Below are 24,012 nucleotides of genomic sequence, written 5' to 3'. Positions count from 1 at the left end.
CTTTGATATGTGAAAGTAGTTATTCCAAGGCTCTGTCTTTGTGTTAGAACTTCCTTGTGTATAAATTAGGCCTGGTCTACACTAGAAAATTAGGTTGGTTTAGCTACATCGTTCAGGGGAATGGCATTGTTAAGACAACCTAAGTCCTTTTGTAGATATTGCTAGGTCACCAAAGAATTCTTACATCAATCTAGCAACCTCAGGGAGGTGGATTACTTACACTGTAGTTGTGCTGCTGTAACATTTTAAGTGTAGACAAGCCCTTAGTGTTGTAAAACATGTACAATGAGCTGTGTGAATGCGGCATAACACCATTAAAAATGCTTTTAAAGTGTGATTTTACTTTGAAAACAGACTGTGTGGAAATGATTCCATGGGTTTCCAGGTTCGTTTTTTTGTGTCTGGCACATGAGCTGATATGCTCAGTTTTTCATGTAAAAAGGCTCAGCAAACTCCCGTTGAGGTCTGTGAAGAAAATTAGGCTAATTGTGGACCATGCATCACCATCAATAAAGATTCTGCATTTGTAGTTAGCAATTCTGTTGTTGCAGCAACCAGGTTAGGATTCCTGTTCATGCTCCCAGGTTCACTGAAATAGTGCAATTAAATTGGGTTTGCTGGTGATTGGCTTGTTTCAAGCTCTGTCCATTTGCTTTTTCTGCCCTCAGGCAGCTTATTCATCCACTCCTGGGCCAGAAGTATACTAGTGCCTCATAGGACTAAATGCATAACTGTTTAATGAACATTAGCTGTGTGGCCTAAACTGACACAAGCCAGGAAATTCCAAGTTAAGAACTGGGAGTCTGCTTTAACCTGGAATTTCCTGGTTTCTGTCTAAATCACAGGCTGCGTGTTCAGGGGGTGGGTTGTTGAATTCCTCTTTTAAAGAAACAACAACTAAGGTTATAAAAATATGTATTTACCTCAGAGCTTGGAAAGGTTCCCAGTTTGGTAAGCCTGTGTACTAAGAAATAATGTTGAAAAGTCAACATTTTAAACTGGGACCCTTTTTTCTAATTAGCTAGGCCACGTGCAGCAATGACTGTTCTGTGTATGTGCAATGGTTGAGTTTTATACTAGAGGGGATCTGTAATTTAAAAATAAAATGAAACTTAATACCCAATGCAGGTGGACCACACGAGGTTTATGGACTAATAATTTGTTAGACTTGTTAAACTGGAAGCAGAGTAAAGTTATAGGAGCACAAATCTGCTGTAACAACTTTTTTCACTCTTGTACCTAAAATGGTGTGGACCAAAACTTCATAACCCCATGTTTGTCTGGAATGGTTTTTATTGCCAAGTTATAAATTCCTGCAAAAATGCCATTTTATATCTAACATTGACAGAACTTTAACTATTGTCCCATGAATACCTGCCTTTAATGGCTACAGCCCAATAGTCACAGTAGTAACGTGATAGTCAAGGTTGAAAGAGCCCGTTTTTATTTCTCAATCACTTGAATTCTAGTTTGGGGCTGAACTTTCCCTTGTTTGTGACCCACGTATGTTTTGGAAAGTGATGATATCTCTTCAGATCTTTTAATAATACTTGCATAGCAGTTTTCATTTAAAGATCTCAAACCTGATTAATTTAACCTCACTACTCTCTTGGGAGATAGCTAAGTATTATCCCTGGTTTGCAGAGAGGAGAAACTGAGGCTCAGAGTTTAAGGTCCTGTCTGTGTTACCCCAGTCCAATTGTTTCTCTTACATCAGGATGCAACTTAGTTAAATCACATCTGGACCTTTCAATGCAGGTTGATATGGTCTAGTCTTTTAACATAGTCATGATTTCAAACTCTGAGCCTCGTTTTCTCTCCTCTGTAAAACAGAGATAATACTTGCCTTCCGAGGAGGATAGGGCAGTTATATCCATTGGTATCTGTAAAGGTGAAGGTTGTAGAATTGGTTCAAGAACAGTCAAGCCCTCTCTACATGGAGGAAACTGTTTAAAAAAAAAAAAAATCACACCATTTCAAATGTTCAGATCCGCTGTTGCTGGAAGCCCTAATGTAGATGGACCACTGGCATTTAACACCATATGATAAACCTTGCTCATCCGTGCTGTGGCTTCCAACATTGCTAATCCTTGTGGTGCTGGACTGGTGTTCAGAATTTCTATAAAAATGTCCCTGGCGTAGGTAGGGCCCCGTTGTTGTAACTGGGTCCCCAAATGTGGTTGTATTTGTAGTTCTAGATGGGGGCATTCCTGCTGGGCAAATCCACAGGATATATTTATTTACTGAACTCTGCATCCAGCCCAGGGTAGACAGGCCTTCCAGAGATTAAAATGGATCAGTTTAGCTATGATCAACAGCTCAACTGGAAATACCAACTCGCTTCAAGAATCTTGCAATTCTGGACAAAGTCACTTTGTCAAGTCCTTAAATGACAGGCCATAGTCTTGTTCACGCTCATTCTTCCTCATAGTGTCCTCCTAGGACCTGATCCTTCAGTGAGCTCTGACCATGGATCTCTCTGCAGGGTCTGCGCTTTAGTGACAAGAGTTGGAGAAACCTTAGAGGGTCCCAAATGGGTGGGTGATACCTTGGCTGGGAGCAGTGCTGAAGCCTGCATCAGTGCCAACAATTAACAACATTTCACTTCCGATTTGCAGGAATTGGGTGGCCTTGGTGCATTAGGTGGAACTTCCTGCGCTATGGGAAAGAAAACCAAGAGGACAGCAGATAGTTCGTCCTCTGAAGATGAGGAGGAGTATGTTGTGGAGAAGGTGCTAGACAGGCGTGTTGTGAAGGGTCAAGTGGAGTATCTTCTCAAGTGGAAAGGATTCTCTGAGTAAGTCCAACTTTCCTTCTGACTTGGGCTATCTTCTTTAGCAGCGCTCCAGGCAGTGCTTCAAATTTGACCTTCGCTGCCCTCATTCAAGCTTTCCTAAACACCTTCAAGGGTGGAGCTTGCCTTCTTCACTCCAGATAAGAATGGCGTGCATCCATTTAAATGAGTGGGTCACGAGGAGAGGGCCTGGGATTGTAAGTGGGTTGTGAAACACTGGCAAAAGTTACTTTCCCTTTGGCATCTGCGTTCCCTCTCTCACTTCATGGAGTTGGTAGTTCCACTTGAGTTGTTCACCAGCACTCTCGTCTATAGTCTTCCTCCTCACTTGAGCACCAGTGACTGACTCGCAGGTGAAGGTGCACCTGAGCAGTTATTGTCTAGACTTATTGTGGAGATGCTATTAACTGCAGCTTGGGTAAATGGCTGTTTAGAAGAGGGATACTTCAAGTGCCTTTTTAAAAAAATCTCCCCCTTAACTTCCTCTTAATCTGCCCCAATGGGGAAACTTTTTGCAGGTTGTGTGTCCTCTGTGTTTGTCATGGCTTTTGTCCCAGACCATTGGGGAATCTAGTAGTCTACCGTGAAGCACAGCCATGACTGAAAATGTGCAAGGTTTATATCTTGGCATGGGTTATTTAAATGGATGCACACTGCTTTATACTGGGGGGGTGTTGGGGGGACGCAGAACATTTAATACAGATGATCAGAAAGGAAGGTTCTGGGGGGAGGGATTGGGAAGTATGTATTTGCATAGAAAATCTGGTAGAACCTTGTTTAGTCAAACCTGGTTTCTCCATATGTCTTCACTTAAGATAATGACCTCCATTATCACTGCAGTAAAGAGCTCTGCAGACTTCCAGGTGATTCTAGAATAATCAAATGCATTCTCTGTCTCCTGTTAGTCTGAGATTATGCTTCATTTTGAAATCTTCATCTTATGAGTCACTTAGCAACATGGCAATATGTGTTCATGAAGTGCAAGGGTGTCTAAAGTTTTGATACTGCAGGTGTCTGGGCTCCCAAAGGAAATGGGGAACCCATCTTAAAACCTTTGCTAACAACTAACTAACTTTGCTTTAGAGTAGGTCAATGTCTATGATCTTTGGATGGCAGCATTAAAACTTCTCCACCTCCGTTTTAATTGTTGTTGCCCATCTTTTCCATGGCAGGGAACACAACACTTGGGAACCCGAGAAGAATCTGGACTGCCCCGAGCTGATTTCCGAGTTTATGAAAAAATATAAAAAAATGAAGGAGGGTGAGAACAACAAATCAAGAGAGAAATCCGAAAGCACAAAGAGGAAATCCAGCCTCTCCAACAGTGCTGAGGACATCAAAACCAAAAAGAAGAGGGAGGTGAGCTTGCAGGATTTTCCTTCACCCCATTCTGCCACAAGCTTCTAGCAAAGCAGTGAGCCCTGTTCTGCACAGAATATATTGATCTGTACTGGTGGAAACCATCTCCTACCTGCAACCTCCTAAAAATTACATGAGAGAATTATTAAAACGAAAGAGTCAAGAGGGTGTATTCTGTTAGGCAAACTGGCATAGAGCAACACCTCAGTTTGGCTGTGCTTCAGTCTGCCAGCTTTGTACGACTTTCAAGAAAGCTGCCCTAGAATAGGATGAACTAAATGCGGCCGCTGACTCCAAAAAATTGAATCACTAAAAATAATTAGGATCTTAAATATAATAAAGATTAATAAACAAACAAGGAGCAAACTGCAGTAGGCTAGGACACAAGAAATACAGCTTATTGTTTGAAGTTTGACTGAAGAAAGAGACTTTAAATGCCGATTTAAGCTTGACATAAGTGTTTTAAAGTAGAACTTGCCTTAAAACAATACGTGCCTAAAGCAAGAGGCTTTCCTGTATGTCTCAGTCTGCAACAATCATTTGGGGCTCTAGGGAGGATGCATCAGTAAAATGAACAACTTCTGTGTAAAGTAGGACCCATTTCCTCTGTCCTTCCCTTGCTTTCGTTATTGATTGCTGTCTCCCACTGGAATGCTGCTGGGCACTTCTGCTCTTCTCTTTGGAAAGTTGTTGCAGCATCTCCTGAAAGATGCATCTCTTTGTGCAGTTGACAAGATGTGGTCTCCTCCTGACACCCACAGCTGGATGTTGTACAGATCTCCACTGGGACAGCTCTGGCTCCTGAGTGTTTGGCCATGGACTCTGTCATCTGTACCAGCCAATAGCTGCCATGACACATCACTGAGGGAAATACATTTTTCAAGATGGGGGCCTAGCTAGTAAGGGCTTCAAAGGTCAGAGGTGAAATCCTGGCCTCCTTGCAATCAGTGGCAAAACTCCCATTGATTTCAATATGGCTTAGATGTCACTTCAGAACCGTGTACATTTAAAGTAGACCTGGGAAACCAGAGTAACTTTTATGGAGGTTATGGTTTTAGCCTTGTTGAGACAAAGCGCTGTTCACAGCTGTGAAGATCACAGAAGACTGACAGGCCTTTCTAATCTGTTAGCAAATATTTAATGAAACCCAGCCATTTAATTTTCAAACTCTGGAGGCCAAAACTACAGTATAGGCTGATGGAAACAGGGGAAGGTCAAGCAACTATGGAGGGAGTATTTACAGCCTGCAGAGGTGGTGGGGTGGACCTTTCATGGTCAAGAGAGGAAAGGAAATCAAGGAATACAACAGAGCTGCAGAAACATGGTGCTTTCTCTTAGAATAGGAGCTCTGTGTTTCAAAGTGCTGCAGAGACTTTTAACCACCATTAAAAGCCAATGGGGCATTGAAAGTAAATCCCCAGACGTGGCTTTGAAAATGTAGGAAATCCAGATAAGATGCTGGAGGTAATGATGCCTGTTGGTTAAATTACTGGCACTGCAAGCACCTTGATACTCAATTATGATGAGGGTGCCTTGTTGGCTGAAGTATAAAATAAAAATGTTGACTCCCTTTTAAAAAAAAAAAAGTTTCTCAGATGTGCAGAATTCGCTGTCCAATGCACAAAGCATGAGAAGATGGGTTATTAAAGCCCATCTTTGTGGAAAAGACTAATATATGGAATCTTACATAAATGAGGAACCATTGAGCAGTATTTTATGTCTCAGATTTTCTTTCCTGAAGAAACTCTCCTGCAGAACTGTCTTCTCGTTGCTTTTTTTACAACCTTATTTGAAGAAATGCCCTGCCCTTTACAGCTGTGTCTGTACAAAGTTATGGCTAAGTCATTGGAGATTCAAACCCACATTGCTACTATCTGCCGGTAATGAAATCATAAGGGGTAATAAGGTCATATATTTCATATCCAGAAGGTTACCCTTAGTGTGTAGGGATTACAGTTTTATAACCCATTATGTATCCTATTTAAAGTTTTGGAACTAAAGCTTTCCACCAGTAAAATGAGCAGTTTGATTTCTGCAGCTTAGCTGAAGCATCTTGTCTTCTGATTCCAATGTTCTAGCTTGGCACAGTTTCCCAAAGAGATGATGCAAATATCAACACACTGGTATGGGTCTTAGAAATCCATGCCATGCTTGCATCCACCAGTACGTTTCATGGCAATTGCCATGTATCTGAAGCTGGAGTTTCCCCTGCTTTGTTACATCAGCCATGAGTCCATGATTGAACATTAAAAGGCTGGAGCCTTGCATACATCTTCTGTGGGCAAAAAAGGAATCGCAGATATTTCTTAATCATTGTTACAAGGGACATTGTTTTGAAATCTAGATAATTTAAAAAAAAAAGAATTGAAAGTAGTTTGAGAAAATGCACCTGTCCCCAAGTCCCCTGCCAATTTCTGTGGCTTAGTCACACTTTCTAAAAGATGTTTTTTTCCTCTCCTTTCTTGTGTAAAGACAAAAGGGGAAGCTGGGTAATTATAGGAGAAACAGTGAAACTGATACACAAAGTGTTGTGAAATGCACAAAATATACTCTTGGGAAATTTCCCCCCCTCTAATCTTTCGGTGATGGTAATCTCAGTTATTGCATGTAACAATAATAGGGCCACTATTTCAAACAGAAATATGATTTGTTTGTTAAGCTGTGCCCCTTACACCATATGATCTCTTGTGTGGCACCTGCAGTAAAATATCCTTGAGGTACGCATCTTTGTTTACCCCCAAAATGCTCCTCTACCCTCCACATCTCAGCTAGATCTAGTAGCTGAGCTGTCATTGATAAAACTTCCCTGTTTTAACCAAATATACCACAGAATGTTTAGGGTTAGATTTTTAGAAAGCTCTGAGCACCCGTGATTGGGGTCAGGCATATATTTTTGAATGTGCTCAGCTCCTGTGTAGGCACCTAAATGAAGTGGGAGACTTTCAAATGCGCCCAGCTCCCATTGTTCTCAAAGGCAGTTGTTTGGGTGCTGAGCTCTTTTGAAAATTTAGCCCCAACACTGTAGTATTGCAGCTGAAGATAGTGATGAGTTGAACATTAAAAGTTCTCCTCCAGACCCAAACTCTTCTAAAGTTGTACAGTGTATAGGTCTGTACTTTTGATTAGACCTATCTCCAATATAAAAACTAAATGCCTGTTGTCTCCAAATTACCGTGCAAATTGTGATGCAGTAGCTTAGATTTTTTGTATTTTATTCATTTACTGAAATTGGTGCATTCCCAGTGGGTCTCCTAGTCACTAGTGAAGTAGCCAGATTTTGCTTGGGTCTGTATTCTCTCATTACCCTCTGAGCGTTTCTTCATTTGGCAAATGTTTTTAGTGCATCCAAAGCCAAACTGGCTGCCTCTTTGTTTGCCTCTTGATCTGCATAGCAGCATCTGTTGTACAGCATGGCAAGCACCAAACATGCGTATCTGAGAATACCATGTGCTGCTGCAATGAAAGAGAGAACCCTCATCCTAGACACTATGGCCTTGGTGACTGAAAGCTGTCCGGCCACCTAACAGCCATCAGATGGTATGTGCAAGGAGCTGCATCACCCCTGCCTCCCTCCCACGCTCAAAAGCCCCATCTCAAACTGTTAGTAAAAATGTACAAATTGTCCCATTGTTGGTGACCTCAGCCCAGAGACCTCATGGACAGAATCAAACTCTCCTCTTCCTTTGGAGTTGGTGGTAAGCTCGAGAAGCTAGTGTCACTGCAGCCAGAGATATTCCTCTTCTGGGGAAGCAGACTTTGATCTTTGGGGATGTCTGTTATCAATCCAGGACCTCTCAGCAGCTGTAAATTTAAACTGACTGCCCTAAAATAGGGGCTTGTCTTTATGGATTTCCTTGTTTTCCCCTCTCTCCATGTTCATTATTATTGACTCATGAATTGTAGATTCCAAACAATGAGTTGGAGAAGTTAAGGAGTCTAGCCATCTTTTTATAACCCCACCATATTTCTACATATCAGAGGGTTGCCAGTGCCCTTTTAAGCCTGCTTCATTCTAAATTGTCAGGATGTAAAGAAATGGCCAAAGATAATATAAATTGTTATAACTTTTTTTTTTTTCAACCCATTCTATCCTTGCCAGAGCAACGATATTGCCAGGGGCTTTGAAAGAGGATTAGAGCCAGAAAAGATCATCGGTGCCACAGACTCCTGTGGAGATTTAATGTTCTTAATGAAATGGTAAGTCCGGAGTGTCATCATTTTTCCCCCCCTCCCCCTTCCCCCTCTTTCAGATTAGTAGCTTGGATGGTTTTCTGGTCTGTGCTCTCATCTAACACACCCAGGGAAGCAATGGTCCCAAGTGAGCCACTGTAGTAAACAGGACTAGGGCAACTAGGTAGCTCCACTTTCTTTTGTGTGGCTTCATTCTCTCTTATTCAGGCTTGCCCCTCCTATCTTAGGTTTTACCTCTGCTGTGCCACTGACCTGGTGTTCACTGGTTCTGGGGCTCGCTCCCCTGTCCCAGAACACAATCAAGTTCAAGCTTCCTGCTGGAACCAGCAACTAGGCAATTTCCAACTCTGCTCCTCCCGACTGCCCCCCACTCCCCCCAGTGATAGCGCACAGGAAATCCTTTGAAAGAGATTCCCATTTGGCTTTAGAGTAGCAGCCGTGTTAGTCTGTATTCGCAAAAAGAAAAGGAGTACTTGTGGCACCTTAGAGACTAACAAATTTATTAGAGCATAAGCTTTCGTGAGCTACAGCTCACTTCATCGGATGCATTTGGTGGAAAAAACAGAGGAGAGATTTATATACACACACACAGAGAACATGAAACAATGGGTTTATCATACACACTGTAAGGAGAGTGATCACTTAAGATAAGCCATCACCAACAGCAGGGGGGGGAAAGGAGGAAAACCTTCCATGGTGACAAGCAGGTAGGCTAATTCCAGCAGTTAACAAGAATATCAGAGGAACAGTGGGGGGTGGGGTGGGGGGGGAGAAATACCATGGGGAAATAGTTTTACTTTGTGTAATGACTCATCCATTCCCAGTCTCTATTCAAGCCTAAATTAATTGTATCCAGTTTGCAAATTAATTCCAATTCAGCAGTCTCTCGTTGGAGTCTGTTTTTGAAGCTTTTTTGTTTTGTTGGTTCCTTTGCTTTTCTCATCTGGGTTGGCATCTTGCTGGGCCGTCATAGCAGGCAGCCAGTGGCCCCTCCCCCACCCTCTGCAAAGACAAAGAGCTGGGAGCTTCATGCACAGCAATCCTGCAGCTTTGCTAGGCAGGAGAAGGCTGCAGCTTTGTTTTGCCTGCCTGCTCCAGTTCCCAGCCCTGCCGTAAATAGTTCCTTGGCTCGTGGCACCTGCTCTCATTGGCCCAGAGTCCAGCACAAGAGTGAGCCCTGGCTCTGCTTTGGCTTCCCTGAAACCCAGCAGGACAGAAGCAGATTCTCTCCATTGCCTCAAATCAGCAGGCAAAGTCTTGTACTTCCCACAGGTCTCGGGTCCTCTGCCCGCAATATGCACCAAAGCTAAACATTATAAGGACAAAGTGACGCACGCTGGGTGTTGCTCTTACAGCTGTTAATTGAGCCTATCTTTTGGTAAGCTCTTGTGCATATAGAAATCCAACAGTTCTCTTTGTTCTGTACTCACTAGTTAAAGGTGAAAAAGCACCTTATGCATACATTACCAGGTGGCTAAAGATGTTGTACTAAAGGAATGTAACGATAAAAGCTTATTAAGAGTGAGCACACTTCTACATTGTAAATTCACGTGCTGTATGAAGAAATGTGTAAGGCAGAAACTTGGTCATGTTGCAGGCTTTTGCCAGATGCTGCAAACAAGGAGTGAAGGCAACATCTGCAGAGGCCTCTCTGGTCCTGGGATATTGTCTTTACAAATGGAAAAAAAAAGTTTTGCCTCTAAAACATTCACTCTGAGCTCAGCCAGGGGGTTTTGCTGCTGCCATTTCTGCACTGGGGGGATAACATCTGAACTTCGACTGTTCAGTCTTGTCCTAATTCACTGTTACCCTTCTACATTTTGAGTCAGATCAGTAGAAGAGTTACACTGCTGTGTTCTGCAGATGGATTTAATTGGGGAAATTAATAATTAAGTGGGCTTTCAGGTTTGGATGCCTTCTCACTGCTTTGTGTTCCTGAAGGTAGAGCCAGCCCCTGACATGGTTATTGACAGGTCTCATCCTGCCACCTCATTTGCACAGCACAGATTACACCCGGTGTAGGAATGGTGATACTCGGGGAAGAAGGTGTGCATAAAAGTATCCTATATCAATGGACTATATTTATGGAACAGAGGTGGAAACTGCAAGTGATCTCACAAGATGAAGATGGCAAAATCTTGGTAGATGAGAGAGGCAGGGAGAGAGAGCTCCCTGGTGAGGGGTGAATATTAAACTAATGTTGTTCTTGACATTACCAAAGTGGACAGCATTACACTGATTGGGATGGAAGATGATTGTGGGGAGCAGGAAATGAAGTTTCCTATAATCCTGTACATAAATTGAATTTATCTGGCAGTTTTACTTGATGGTAGCGCTGGGGCAGCTGTTGCTCCACTATTCAGTTCTTCTCTGAGTCGCGTCCTGGCAGGTGCTCCACTGTAGGTGTGCTTGCGTGCCGGCGCTGCCGATCGGAGAACTTCAGTAGCGATGTCCGTTAGGCCTGCACATGAACTGTCTCTCCTTGTGCTGTGCCACAAGTCTAGTGAGCGTGCAAGGGCTAAACCCCATCAATGCCTTTTCAACTGCCCCTGACTATTAAGACCATTACTTCCATTACCATACTTTGCATTTCTATAGCTAGTTAGCCTCCTAGTTTTTAGTTGTAGTTTTTTCTCTTTTCTTATTTTTCCCCTTTTTAAAATAAAATAATAAAAAGATACCCTTTAGTTTCTTTTCCTGCTTTTCCTGCCCCCCCACCCCCCTATTGTGGACCCTTCCCCCAGTGGGGTGTGTCCGGCTCACCAGGCTTCAAGAAGTCCCTTTCTTGCAAAGTGGCAGTCCCTATTGCAGACAAGTACTCCCAGTGCATTCGCTGCCTTGGGGAAGGATACATCCAACAAAAGTGTGGTCTTTGCCAACAACTCGGGCCCCCGTCTTCTAAGAATAGAGAGCTCAGGCAGGTTATCTTCATGGAGTCAGCTCTCCGACCCTCTCCAGACCTGCACCACAAGTCACCTGGCAGATGCGAGTCTTCTCGACAGCCCTTAACACTTAAAGACTGGGTCAAAGAAACAAGCTGCTGACCCTTCTCACAAATCATCAAAAAAGAGAGTGAAAGGTCCCCACAGTGAGCACCAAGATAGCTGTAAACATTCTCTGGCAAACTCAGTATCCTCATGCTGCCAGCACCGAGACCTTTTCGGTCCTGTTCCCATGGCTCATGGAAGTCCTCAGTGGCAGGTACCGTTGACAAGCCTTTGGACTCGATGGGCATGGGCGCTGAGTCAGTGGCACCGAGGGACAAACACAGGAGTAAGCACTCCTCCAAAAAGGCATTACTGATACGTGATCCCGCATTGGTACCATACTTGATGCTTCATCCAGCACCAGAGCGACTGGTACTGCCTAGATTCCGTCCCTTCTCTCCCCCCTGCCCCCGGCACTGCCGAATTCCAACACTCCAGGGACCTCTGTAACAGACTTGCTGAGGTAGTCTCCTCTTCGGTGCCAGTACCGCCACACAGTTTTCATTCGGCACGGGAGTCTTCCTCCAGTGAGGACTCGGACAGTGAAGCTGAGGAGATGACATCTCAATACTCCTCACAGGCTCCTTGTGGTGCCCAATATCAGAAGAGCTCTCAAGGATACCCTCAGATGTCCCCACCACCATCACCTTGGTATGGCAATCCATGAGCACCACCACTGATGTCTATGCCACCACCCCAGAGGCCATACTGGGACCGTTGGGCTGCATATCACCACCATGCCTCTTGAACCTCTAGCCCCACTTGAGAACCCATGAGTTACACCCCTTCGGCCGTGATGTCCCAGGTCTCAGAACCACTGGAAGAAATCGTGGAGGAACAGGAGGGTGGCACTGAGGAAGAAGTGACCCTGAGGACCATTTCCTCCTCCTCCTCCGTGGATGATGCCGTTATGCCTCCCCCGTTGTTTCTGGCAGACAATTTTTCCTCTTCCAGGACCTAGCAAGATGTCCAACAAGGGAGACTGAATTCCTCTTTTCCTACCCTCCACTCAATTCCATTGTGGTGGATACTGTTAACTCCTATGGCTATCAACACCAGATGAGGTCCACTCCCTATGACAGGGAATGGAAGCGTTTGGATCTTTTTTGGGAGGAAGGAGTACTTCTTGGCCATGCTCCAATCGAATCGCTAATTACCAAGCCCTCATGGTGAAATACAACTACATAAATTCAAAACTGAATGATTTTATTGAACAGCTGCCCAAGTCACATTGTGATCAATTTAAGGTCATCGTTCAGGAGGGACAGCTAGAAGCAAAGACAGCGCTATCATCTGCCCTTGACACAACTGACACTGCGGCCAGGTCCATCTCCACAGTGTGTTGCTTTTCATCACCAACACATTGCTCATAGGGTGGTGCACATTGCCACCTGATGTGCTGGGGTCTCACTGAGCCTGCCCTTTTCCACCAGCCTTATAACACAAGGCAAATGGTCACTCACAAAGATAACCCTTCACATCAACCTCCTCAAGCTAAGGGCAGTCAGGAATGCCTGCGCCCACTTCCTCCTGCTGATCAAAGGACCTCAGACAAGAGTCCTAACAAACAATGTAGCCTGCATGTACTACATAAATTGACAAGGGGAAGCTTGGTCACCCTCCCTCTGCATGGAGGCAATGAGACTATGGAACTCCCACAACGTCACACTGGCAGCAGCCTACCTCCTGGGCACATAAAACTCAATAGTGGACAGTCTTAGTTGCAAATTCCCACTGTGACAGGTTGGACCCCCCTTTTGGGGTGCCATCTGATGTGCTGGGGTCTCACTGAGCCTGTCCTTACCACCAGCCTGGGTTTCCTCACCCTGTTCTTGCTGTGCTAGGCTCGCAAGCCTTCTCCAGCACACACATAGGTAAGGCCATAACCTGCTGCAGACACAGAATGAAATCAGCTCTGTGTGGGAGGACTTAGCTAGGAGAATGGCCAGCACTCACATGCACACCTCCTTTGGGGTATAAACCCAAAATAATGTCTTGTCCTGAATAGAAAGATCAGCACAAACTGGGTTTTGAAATAAACAAGAAATAAGTTTATTAACTACAAAAGGTTTATAAGGGATAGAAATCAGAACAAAGCAGACTACTGAGCAAATAAAACAAAACATGCAAACTAAGCTTAACACACTCAAGAAACAGGTTACAAAATGTAATTTTTCACCCTAAATGTTGTTTTAGGCAGGTTGCAGAGTTTCTGTAGCTTAGGGTTCCAGTTATTTCTCTTCACAGACTGGACCCCTGTCTCAGCTTTTCCCTTCAGGTGTTTTTAGCAATCTTCCTTCTTGGATAGAGAGGCAATGGAGAAGAGTCCTGATTGCATTACTTCCCAGCCATAAATAGAATTTACATAAGGTGGGAATCTTTTGTTTCCACTGGAAAAATACCAGCAGTGTCCACAGTGGTACTCCATATCAGTGACCTCATCAGATGACCCTGCAGTGTCAAAGCAACATCCCAGGAAGCGCCTCAGAAAGCTTCCCAGGAAGCTCCTCAGATTAGTATCTTCAAAGTTCTTTTGTCCTTAAATGGCTCATTCAGGCTGATTGCTTACTGTCTGGTGGGTGTTCCCCCTCATATACACACAGTTGTAATTGTTACATAGTCAATATTTCTAACTTCAGATACAGAAATTTTACATGCATGCAAATTGGATAAACACATTCAGTAGATCATAACCTTTTCAATGATTCCTCACATGACCCATCTTGCATAAAACATATCTTAGTTATGCTATATTCATATCACAACAATATTTCTATGAAGAATATGGGTGTAATGTCACACCCGCATGACCACAAGTGAGAGCTAAACCCAGTAGTACTTCACAATCTATTTGGTCGCTGGGAACACTGACCGCAGTCTTGTTTGCCACTTACCTGTACAAAAAATGTCCATGCTACTGCTCCAGAGCAGGGATAAGACAACACTCCCAAGTTGATGCTCTCCTTCTCCTCCCCTGGGATGGGGACCTTCTTTCTGCCTTTCCTCCTTTTCCCCTACTATTGAAGGTTCTGCTGAAAATAAAAAGAAATGGAGCACACGTCATTCTGATCGCTCCTACTTGGCCGAGACACACCTGGTTCCCTTAGCTGTCACAGTGCATAACGTGCCTGCCGATCCCTCTCCCTGTCACTCCGTACCTCCTTTCCCAGGACCTACATCCTGGCTTGAGGGTTCTCTGCCTTAAGGCATGGATCCTTGGTTCAAACGCCTAGAAAACTTCTGTTTGAATGATGTGCAAGAGGTATTATTACACAGTAGAAAGTCCTCAACACGAGGTACTTAACTCCAAAAATGGTCCAGGTTTCGGATTTGGTATACTTCACAACAAATCTCCCCAACATCCGCGACTATTCCACATATCTTAGACTTGTTCTGGCCCTAAAAATATTGGAACAGTCTCTGAGCACTCTCTGAGTCCACCTAGCAGCTCTAATAGCTTTCCAGCATCCAGTAGAGGGGTGCTCAGTGCTGTCACACCCAACCACCAAAGGATCCTCAAGGGTACAGTAAACCTTTTCCTACAACCTCAACTTCCTACTCCCACATGGGACTTAAATATGACTAGGGACTGACTAGGCCTCCCTTCGAACCCATGGCCACCTGTTCGCTTACATACCTGTCGGTGACAACGGCCTTCTTGATAGCAATTACTTTGGCCAGGAGAATAGGAGAAATAGTGGCTCTGATGGCACATCCCCCCTTCAATGGTATCCTTTTAGGACAAGGTTACACTCAGGCTGCATCCAAAATTCATTCCGAAGATAACCTAAGGTTGATTCATCTTTCAACCTTCTATTCCAAGCCTCACCAAGTTAACAGGGAGGCTAAATTACACACTTCAAATGGCAGGAGAGCCCTAGCCTTCTACCTGGGCAGGATGAAAGCTTTCAGAAAGTTCCCCAAGCTTTTCCTTTTCATTACAGACACATCCAAGGGCTCACCAGTATCAGCCCAAAGACTCTCCAAGTGGGTCTTAAACTGCATCAGACAATGTTACCAAGTTCGCAGTATGACACCTCCAGATACTACTCTTACACACTCCACAAGGTTGATCTCCTCATCTATCGCCTTTTTCATGAATGTTTCTATCTCAGAGATCTGTAGAAGTGTGACATGGGCTGTGACTGGAGTCCTGGGGACCAACGCTGAAGTTACTCAGTTAGGGTGAACTGCAAAGAATAGGGCAGACAATCCCCAGAGCTGGTGGATATTCCAGTACTTAGATTTACCAAGCACAAAACAGCTTCTATAATACTTCACTGGTTATCCAGAAGCCAACAACACAGTTCCCTTAAAGCAACCCAGCCTCAGGCCTCCACCCAGACACCCAAGTGAAATATGATGAGGATTACTGAAAATCTTATTCATCATATAAAAAAGTTCTACCAATCCCAAATGATAGGACACATTACCTCCCCGGTTAATGAATATTTCAGATCTTACCGAATTATGCCCTTACGGCCAATTCTTATTAACTAACTAAACTAAAATTTATTAAAAAAGAAAAGAGTGGGTATTGGTTAAAAGATCAATATACATACAGACATGAGTACAGTTGTGAGATCAGATTCATAGTATAGATAGTGAGTTTTGTAGTTGCAAAGAGTTCTTTCAAAATTAGTCCATAGGTTATAGTCCAATGTTCATATTCAGGGTGATCCAGATTAGGACTGGAGATCTCAGCCTTATGGCTTAAAATTCCCCTTTGTGAAGCATTAAGCACATCTGAGATAAAAAGGATCAGGATCCCAAGGGTTTTTATACAGTTCCAGGTTTTCTTTGGAAGCTCAGAGTCCTTAGGCAAACAATAGGCAATTATGGAGCTTTGGAAGTAGACCTATTTCCTAAGCATCACTGTAATTAGCTACACAGATTATCATGAGGCAGTTGCCCGTTTTCCACCATTCTCAGGTGATTTGCTATACATTTCAAAGAGAGATGAATACAGTGATATCACTATGTTTACAGTTCATTTAAATGTTACTATTTCCCTTTGAACTGTCTGTTTACATAGCTAACATCTAACGATATGAGTACACACATATAATTAATATCACCTCTGATTTCTAACAGTATAGGTTTGCATTTCAAAGTTCTAGCCTATCTACCATGGAATGACCCTAATTACCATTCACATACTTTTCTACATGTCTCTAAAGGTTGGCTCTGGGTCATTTAGCCTGCAAGCTGCTTGGCCCTTTCTGGCCATGCATTACATTTTGTATAAGATTTGTTGCAATTGTATAACAGTGGTAGCAATAGTGATTTGCATTATTATACTCTAATCAGATAATGCCGCATGGGCGTCAGTCCATGCTTTCGCAGAATATTATGCGATCACTGGGGACTCCGCCTCCAATGCCATCTTCAGCTCCATAGTACTGTCATCTGTAACTGACCCGACTCTGAAATTCCAGCCTTCCAGAACGGGTACTGCTTGGGAGTCACCTTCACTGGAATGCCCATAGGGACACTACTTGAAGAAGTTACTCACCTGTGCAGTAATGACCCACCCTCTTCCCCTCTACTTCAGAGTTCTTGTCAATGACTGCGGTAGAGAAGGAGCTGAGGGGGGTTAGCCCGTGCACGCTGACTAGCCTCATGGCTCAGCATGAGGAGAAACAGCACGCGTGGGCCCAATAGACACTGCTACCAAAGTTCTCTGATCAGCAGTGCAGGGACACAAACACACCTACAGTGGAGCACCCATAGGGACACACATCTCAAAGAATCATTGTTACTGGACAAAGTGAGTAATTTCTTCTTTTACGTTTATGGTGAACGTACAGTTTAACAGGAAGTTTCTTGCCTTATGTATATGGGTATCGTTGTGTTGGCTGTTCCACCCCAGAGACAGCTGCTTGTACTGCACAAAACTAGAAATTGAAAGGGTGCTGTATTGGTCCCCAAGCTAGTGCAGGTTTGTGGAGAGTTCCTAAGGAATGCCATAACTTGCTAACACCAATGCTAGTTGGGATGCTCAGTGTTTAGTCACATGCTGAAGTGATTTTGGGAATGGAAAGCATTTCACAGAAACAGAAGCTGCTTAATAGTCTAGCATTGACATCTGACTAAAGTTGTTTCTATGAGCCGCATTCACAGTGCTATGTGCTTTCAAGGCACTGTCCAAAACTAATCTGCACACCGAGTGAGAAGGATAATCTAGTGGACAGAAATTTAGGAGACCTGGGTTCAGTTACTCCCAGGCTCCCTTTGTGTCCTTGGTAAAGTCACTTAGTCTCTCTGCCCCACAGGTTCCTATCTGTAAAATGGGTATGATGCTTCCCTTCCTCACAAGGGAGCTGTGGAGATCACACCCATTAATGGCTGGGAAGTGCTCGGGGATTATGGTGAGAAGGGCTATGTATATACATAAAGAGAGAGACACATATCCTGTGAAGGAGGGAAGGGTGTGTGTGTGTTTGTGTTTTCACGCTGTTGCTCACAGCAGAGTTTTATAGTCCTATTACAGTAGAACCTCAGATTTACGAACACCAGAGTTACAAACTGACTAGTCAACTGCACATCTCCTTTGGAACCGGAAGCACACAATCAGGCAGCAGTAGAGACAGAAAATAAAAGCAAACACCGTACAGTACTGTGTTATACTAAAAATATAAAAGGAAAGTTTAAAAAAAAATATTTGACAAGATAAGGAAACTGTTTCTGTGCTTGTTTCATTTAAATCAAGATGGTTAAATCAAGCATTTTTCTTCTGCATAGTAAAATTTCAAAGCTGTATTAAGTCAATGTTCACTTGTCAACTTTTGAAAGAACAATTATAATGTTTTGTTGAGAATTATGAACACTTCAGAATTATGAACAACCTCCATTCCCGAGGTGTTTGTAACTCTGAGGTTCTAATGTAATGTGGAAAGCTGGCCAGTGGAAATCCAGAGCTAACAAAGATAGTAATACTCTCTCTTTGAATCTTCAGGAAAGACACAGATGAAGCAGACCTGGTCCTAGCAAAGGAAGCCAATGTGAAATGCCCGCAGATTGTGATAGCGTTTTATGAGGAGAGACTGACCTGGCACGCGTATCCAGAGGACACGGAAAACAAAGAGAGAGAAGCAGCGAAAAGCTAAAGTGCCATCCTGGGCCATCCTTAGCTGTACATACACATCCACCCGACCTGACCACATCCATTGAAATGTGCTTATTACTGTGCTCCCAGGAGAAACCTTGTTATTGGTTCAGTCATAACATAAATGGTTTGCTTCATGTTCAGCTTCATCTCTAGTGAAACCCACGAGATTTATGTGCTGTGTCTCCTCTCTCCTCCCCCCACCCTCCAGAAAACGGTTTTGACTTCTCACATCCTCTTAGAGCCTCCAGGGGTTTACAGAGTTGTTGGTTCCCTTTGGTTCCATCCCTTTTTGCCGCTTTAAATGCCGAGAGTGGCAGCGATGCTCTTTCTAAACAGAACTAAGTGGAGTTATCCTGTCCAAGTGCACAAATGGCTGTTGGCTGGAAAAGCAATAGGAGCTGTCTGCATTTGGGAAATCCCTCCTGCTAGTGCTACACAGGGCAACATCCTGAGATGGTCAATGTGACCTTTGTATGCTGGCTTGTGTGTTGTTACATAACTGGCAAAGTTTTGTTGGGACTCTGCATCTGGACTCCATCCTGGGGGACACCAGTTGTCCTGGGTTCTGATGCCTTCCAGCCTGTCTCATGCCTAGGATAAGTTCCCAGGCTAGCTGTGTTGTCTTTGCAAGCCCAGCCTGCATTAGTATTGGTTCCCAGATGCAGAGCGAGCCCCCTTCCTCCAGGAGGAGTCTAATGTGTGGGAGATAGGAAAAGCGGAGCCTTCTTAACTTTAAATGCGATTGTGTATCCCCTGTCGGGCGCAGGTGGAGGCCTGCCACTGCTTTTGTATGATCTTATACAATATGTATGTATATATTCATTTCTCATTTGGGCTGTGTATTTCTATAGTGTGAGCGTATCAGGTGGCTGGCTTTGTGCCAAGGCACCTGCTCCATTTCTGTCATTGGCTGTTGCTTCAAAGGCCACAAGCATTGTGTTACCAAAGTGGCTTCCCCCTTGAGGGCCTCTCCTTCCCTCTCCCATGAGAGGGGGGAGGGAAGGAGAGGCCATGTTTCTGCCTTGGAAACTGGGCAGCTGATCTGGTCTGGTATGCACAGCACTTCTCCCAGGTGAAATATGCTCCAGGCTCTAGGACCTCCCAGTGGAGCAGAGAGGGCATTGCTGTTTCCCAGGAGGATGAATGCTTGTTTTGCAAGGCATGGGTATCTGGGACAGTCGCTCTGCTGCCCAAGAGAGCTGGCAGCACAGTAAGATGGTGCAGAACTGAGCCGCTACAGTATTAGGCACTGCTTTTGGGGGTTCCTTTTTCTTTCCCTCCCTGAGTATGGTGAGGCCGGAGTGGAGAACTGACCCAGGGCTGGTTGCAAGGTCTGCTCCTTAGCATCTCGGCACAGCTCCTTTTTGCTTTCCAGCATCATGTTCACTCTTCATGCTGATCCTACATCCTGTGTAGTTTAGCTGGACTTGGGCTCTCTTTTCTGTAGCGGTCTCCTTCCCCGCAGGAACTGATGGATGTCTTAAGCTCCCCGCACCTAATGTTGCAAACAGAGTCCTCCTTGATGACTAGAAGTAATAAAATTATGGTATTGCGGTATCGACGCTGGTTTCTGGTTGGCTCGTTCCCTGTGCAAAGCTCCTGCAAGGATGAGAGCTAGTTGGTTTTGTGGCCTTCACTGCGGCTTGGAAAGGCTTATTGCATAAAGTGGGGACCTGCAAGTGGATGAATTGGAAAGGGGTTGTGGGTTTATTCTCTGGAATGAAAGTATCATTGTTGCATCCTGACTTTCCTCAGTTCAAAGGCCTGGTCCTGTTCTTGTTTATCTTCCCTCATTCCCACCCCTGTGCTACCCTGATTCTCTCCCTTTATAGTGAGCTTGGAAATCTTGAATGGCATTGGGACATATCTGTAGACTGGGTACAGAGGGAGTTTTATCAGTGCTGACTCCCTTCCTGGCCCTTGGACTCTGGTTAGTCTGTGGTGTGGGCACAGAAAATTTTACTTGTTCTGCTTTTCTAGAGCACGTGATGCAGTTTGTTCTCAGCCTTTGTATCTGTCTGTCTGTCTCTCTTCTGGGCACAAGCTCTTTCAGTATAATGTTCACACTGTTGGATGAATTCTGCTTGCAAGCAGTTCAGATGCTGTGGGGGAAATCCAGGCACCCTAGAAATCAATGCCAGAGCTCTCATTGACTTCCGTGGGGCCAGGATTTCACTGTGTCTCTAACACAACTTCTAGTTGAGCACATATCACTAAGCAGTATTTCCACTTCACTGACGCACCTGCCATCGTCTTCTGTGCTTTTTGGAGGTGCGTGCAGGCAAAGTGTTAGCATGGCCATTGCTTAGAGCAGCATAATCAATACATCGTTTACTTTTGAAAGTTCCCATTGTCAGGGTCAGTATTTCTAGTTGCATTGTTCTGGCTGATGTTGAGAGTGATTTGAAATTAAAAAATCTGCCTTCTGAGCCACACTGCCAAACAGGCCAGCCAAGCTGCAGCTGCCAGCACACAGAGTAGAAATGCTGATGTTTCCAATGCTGCACACTTTTTCATATGTGCTGGGAAGTATTCCTGGCCCTGGCACCCTTCCAAGGCTTCTGCTTAGCAGCATTCCTGGCATCTCTGTAACTGACTTTGCTCATCATTAAGCGCATGTGGTCTTACAGCCTCTTGTTCCAATAACTGTGGGGCTTGCACAGGTACCTCTGGCACTAGCACAATCCACAGAGATTGAGTGTTTTTATGGGGTTATGACATTTTTTAATTTGCTTTGAGTGACCTTGGGCTAGTCAGAGAGAACTCCCAGAGCCAGGGCATGTGGTGATGACGCTTTGGGAGGAATTTGGGGATTCCCGTCATTCTCACTTGGTTAGGATTTGCGTAGGTTTAGGGCTAAGCCTGACGCATCTATATTTGGATCTGAGCTGGGTAGCATGGGCTCCTTGCTGTGTAGCATGTTAAACATTGATGCTAGTATGTGAATTGCTCTAGGATGTAGTTGGTACAATAGGTAACGGCAGCAGCTGGCTACCTTCCAACTGCATTAGTTTAGGGGCTTCCCCACCTGTAATGTGGGGGGAGATGGGGATATTGAAAGAAGTTTTTACAGGGCGGGATGCAAGAGCATAGCCTGGCTGCAGTCTGTACCACTTGGTGCGCTGATTTCAGGTATTAGCTCAGGTATAGAAAAGGCTGCTGGCATGTCAACCTGTGGCTGCTGCTTCTTCTCTGGCCCCCATTCTCTCAGCATCACATGCTCCTTGTTCTTCCCCTTCCTCTCCAGCCATTCCAGCAGGCAGACTTGCTGATGTTGCTTTATCCCTGCTTCTGCATGGATTTCTTTTCTCTGAAGGCAGTCAGCTAGCCTTCCCGTGATTTGCTGGAGTCTTGATCTTTGCCAACTCTGTTCTCCTCTTCCTCTCCCTGCAGCCTCCAACCTCCTACAGCCCTTTGCACCAAACTCAGAGGGAGCAAGGCAGCTGCTCTACAGCAGTGCTTCTCAATCAGGGAGTACACGTACCCCTGGGGTACGCAGAGGTCTTCCAGGGGGTAAGTCAACTAGATATTTGCCTGGTTTTACAACAGACAAGCATACATAAAAAGCACTAGCGAAGTCAGTACAAATGAAAATTTCATATAGACAATCACTTGTTTGTACTGCCCTGTATACTATATCAGTTTTTCTCAATCTGGGTGTGACAGGATGGGTTATGGGGGATTGCAAGTGCAGGGCCAGCATTAGGGGGGTGGCAAGCAGGAGAGCTGCGAAACAGATAAATGCTGAAGCCAAAGTGAAAGTGAAGCCAAAGCCAAAAATGAGTCTCACCGCCTGGGGCTGAAAGTAGACCCTTGAAAGGGGTACAGTAGTCTGGAAAGGTTGAGAACCGCTGCAGGAGTTGCAAGTCAAGATGGATTAATGCTCTGTCCGTGCCTCAGTGTCTGCTGCAGATGGGAGTGGATAAGTTTGTGGGAGTGGATAAGCCTGCTGGCGATCTCTGAGCCAGTGTGAAATGCTATAGAACACAGAACAGCATGCAGAGGACAGGCACTGTTAACAGGACACCGGCCCCTTCCTCCCGCACAGACGATCTCTCTTTAACTCTTTGCTCTCTGGAAGCAAATCTAAGCGAAATCCACCATTGATTGTGTTGTGACCTAAATTCCCTCTAAACTGCGTGGCTGCTCAGCAGCCTGTTGAGCACCGCACAGACGCTCGGGGCTGTGGTGGGGAGAGATGCCTCTCTCCTGGCCCTGACCCAGCCCGGCCCAGACAGTATCGGGTTTATAATGGCGCCTGACCCATGCTAAGTAGGGGCCTCGCCTGCCATCCCAGGACTTCTCTCTCTATCCCCGCCCTCCGTCACCGGCAGGCAGTGATGGGGCGGGAGGCGGAAAGGAGCCCACAGCCACTGCCACTCCTCCGGGCCGCTGGTGAGGGACGGGAATCCCGAATCAACGGACCATTGCTGGCAGCCAGGACTGTGGAAGGACCTGCTGCGGACAGGGAAGAGGTGCCTATACCATGGCCCCAGCCCCGGAGCTGCTGCGGCGGGGAAAGGCCCCTCTCCCCTGCAGCCCTGGTGCTGCTGTGGGGAGAGAGAGCTGTGGGGTATTAATAGAATCATAGAATATCAGGCTTGGAAGGGACCTCAGGAGGTCATGTAGTCCAACCCCCTGCTCAGAGCAGGACCAATTCCCAGCTAAATCATCCCAGCCAGGGCTTTGTCAAGCTGGGCCTTAAAAACCTTTAAGGAAGGAGATTCCACCACTTCCCTAGGTAACCCATTCCAGTGCTTCACCACCCTCCTAGCGAAAATGTTTTTCCTAGTATCCAGCCTAAACCTCCCCCACTGCAACTTGAGACCATTACTCCTCATTCTGTCATCTGGTACCACTGAGAACAGTCTAGATCCATCCTCTTTGGAACCCCCTTTCAGGTCGTTGAAAGCAGCTATTAAATCCCACCCTCATTCTTCTCTTCTGCAGACTAAACAACCCCAGGTCCCTCAGCCTCTCCTCATAAGTCATGTGCTCCAGCCCCCTAATCATTTTTGTTGCCCTTCGCTGGACGCTTTCAATTTTTCCACATCATTCTTGTAGTGTGAGGCCCAAAACTGGACACAGTACTCCAGATGAGGCCTCATCAATGCCGAATAGAGGGGAATGATCACGTCCCTCGATCTGCTGGCATTGCTCTTACTTATACAGCCCAAAATGCTGTTGGCCTTCTTGACACCAAGGGCACACTGTTGACTCATATCCAGCTTCTCATCCACTGTAACCCCTAGGTCCTTTTCTGCAGAAATGCTGCCTAGCTACTCGGTCTCTAGTCTGTGCATGGGATTCTTCCATCCTGTGTGCAGGGCTCTGCACTTGTCCTTGTTGAACCTCATCAGATTTCTTTTGGCCCAATCCTCTAATTTGTCTAGGTCCCTCTGTATCCTATCCCTACCCTCCAGCGTATCTACCACTCCTCCCAGTTTAGTGTCATCTGCAAACTTGCTGAGGGTGCAATCCACGCCATCCTCCAGATTGTTGTTGAAGATATTGAATCCTGCAAAACCTTCTCTTCCTGCATAGCCCTGAGGCAGCCTGCATCCCAAACC

At 45.1% G+C, this 24,012-nt stretch overlaps 1 protein-coding gene across 1 annotated transcript in view; it reads left to right on the top strand.

Moving 5' to 3' along the window:
- Positions 1-18,607, top strand: part of CBX5 (chromobox 5) — a 49,799-nt gene extending 31,192 nt beyond the window's left edge. Inside the window, 4 exon segments of the mRNA XM_038378107.2 lie at positions 2,619-2,797; positions 3,967-4,153; positions 8,253-8,350; positions 18,290-18,607. Of these exon segments, the coding sequence (XP_038234035.2) occupies positions 2,619-2,797; positions 3,967-4,153; positions 8,253-8,350; positions 18,290-18,440 (615 nt within the window). The 3' untranslated portion in view covers positions 18,441-18,607.
- The last annotated feature ends 5,405 nt before the right edge of the window (positions 18,608-24,012 follow it).

The sequence above is a fragment of the Dermochelys coriacea genome, chromosome 20 (assembly GCF_009764565.3).
Source record: "Dermochelys coriacea isolate rDerCor1 chromosome 20, rDerCor1.pri.v4, whole genome shotgun sequence".
Lineage (NCBI taxonomy): Eukaryota > Metazoa > Chordata > Testudines > Dermochelyidae > Dermochelys > Dermochelys coriacea.
Note: the sequence above shows the minus strand (reverse complement) of the source record. Positions and strands in the feature narration are given on the sequence as shown.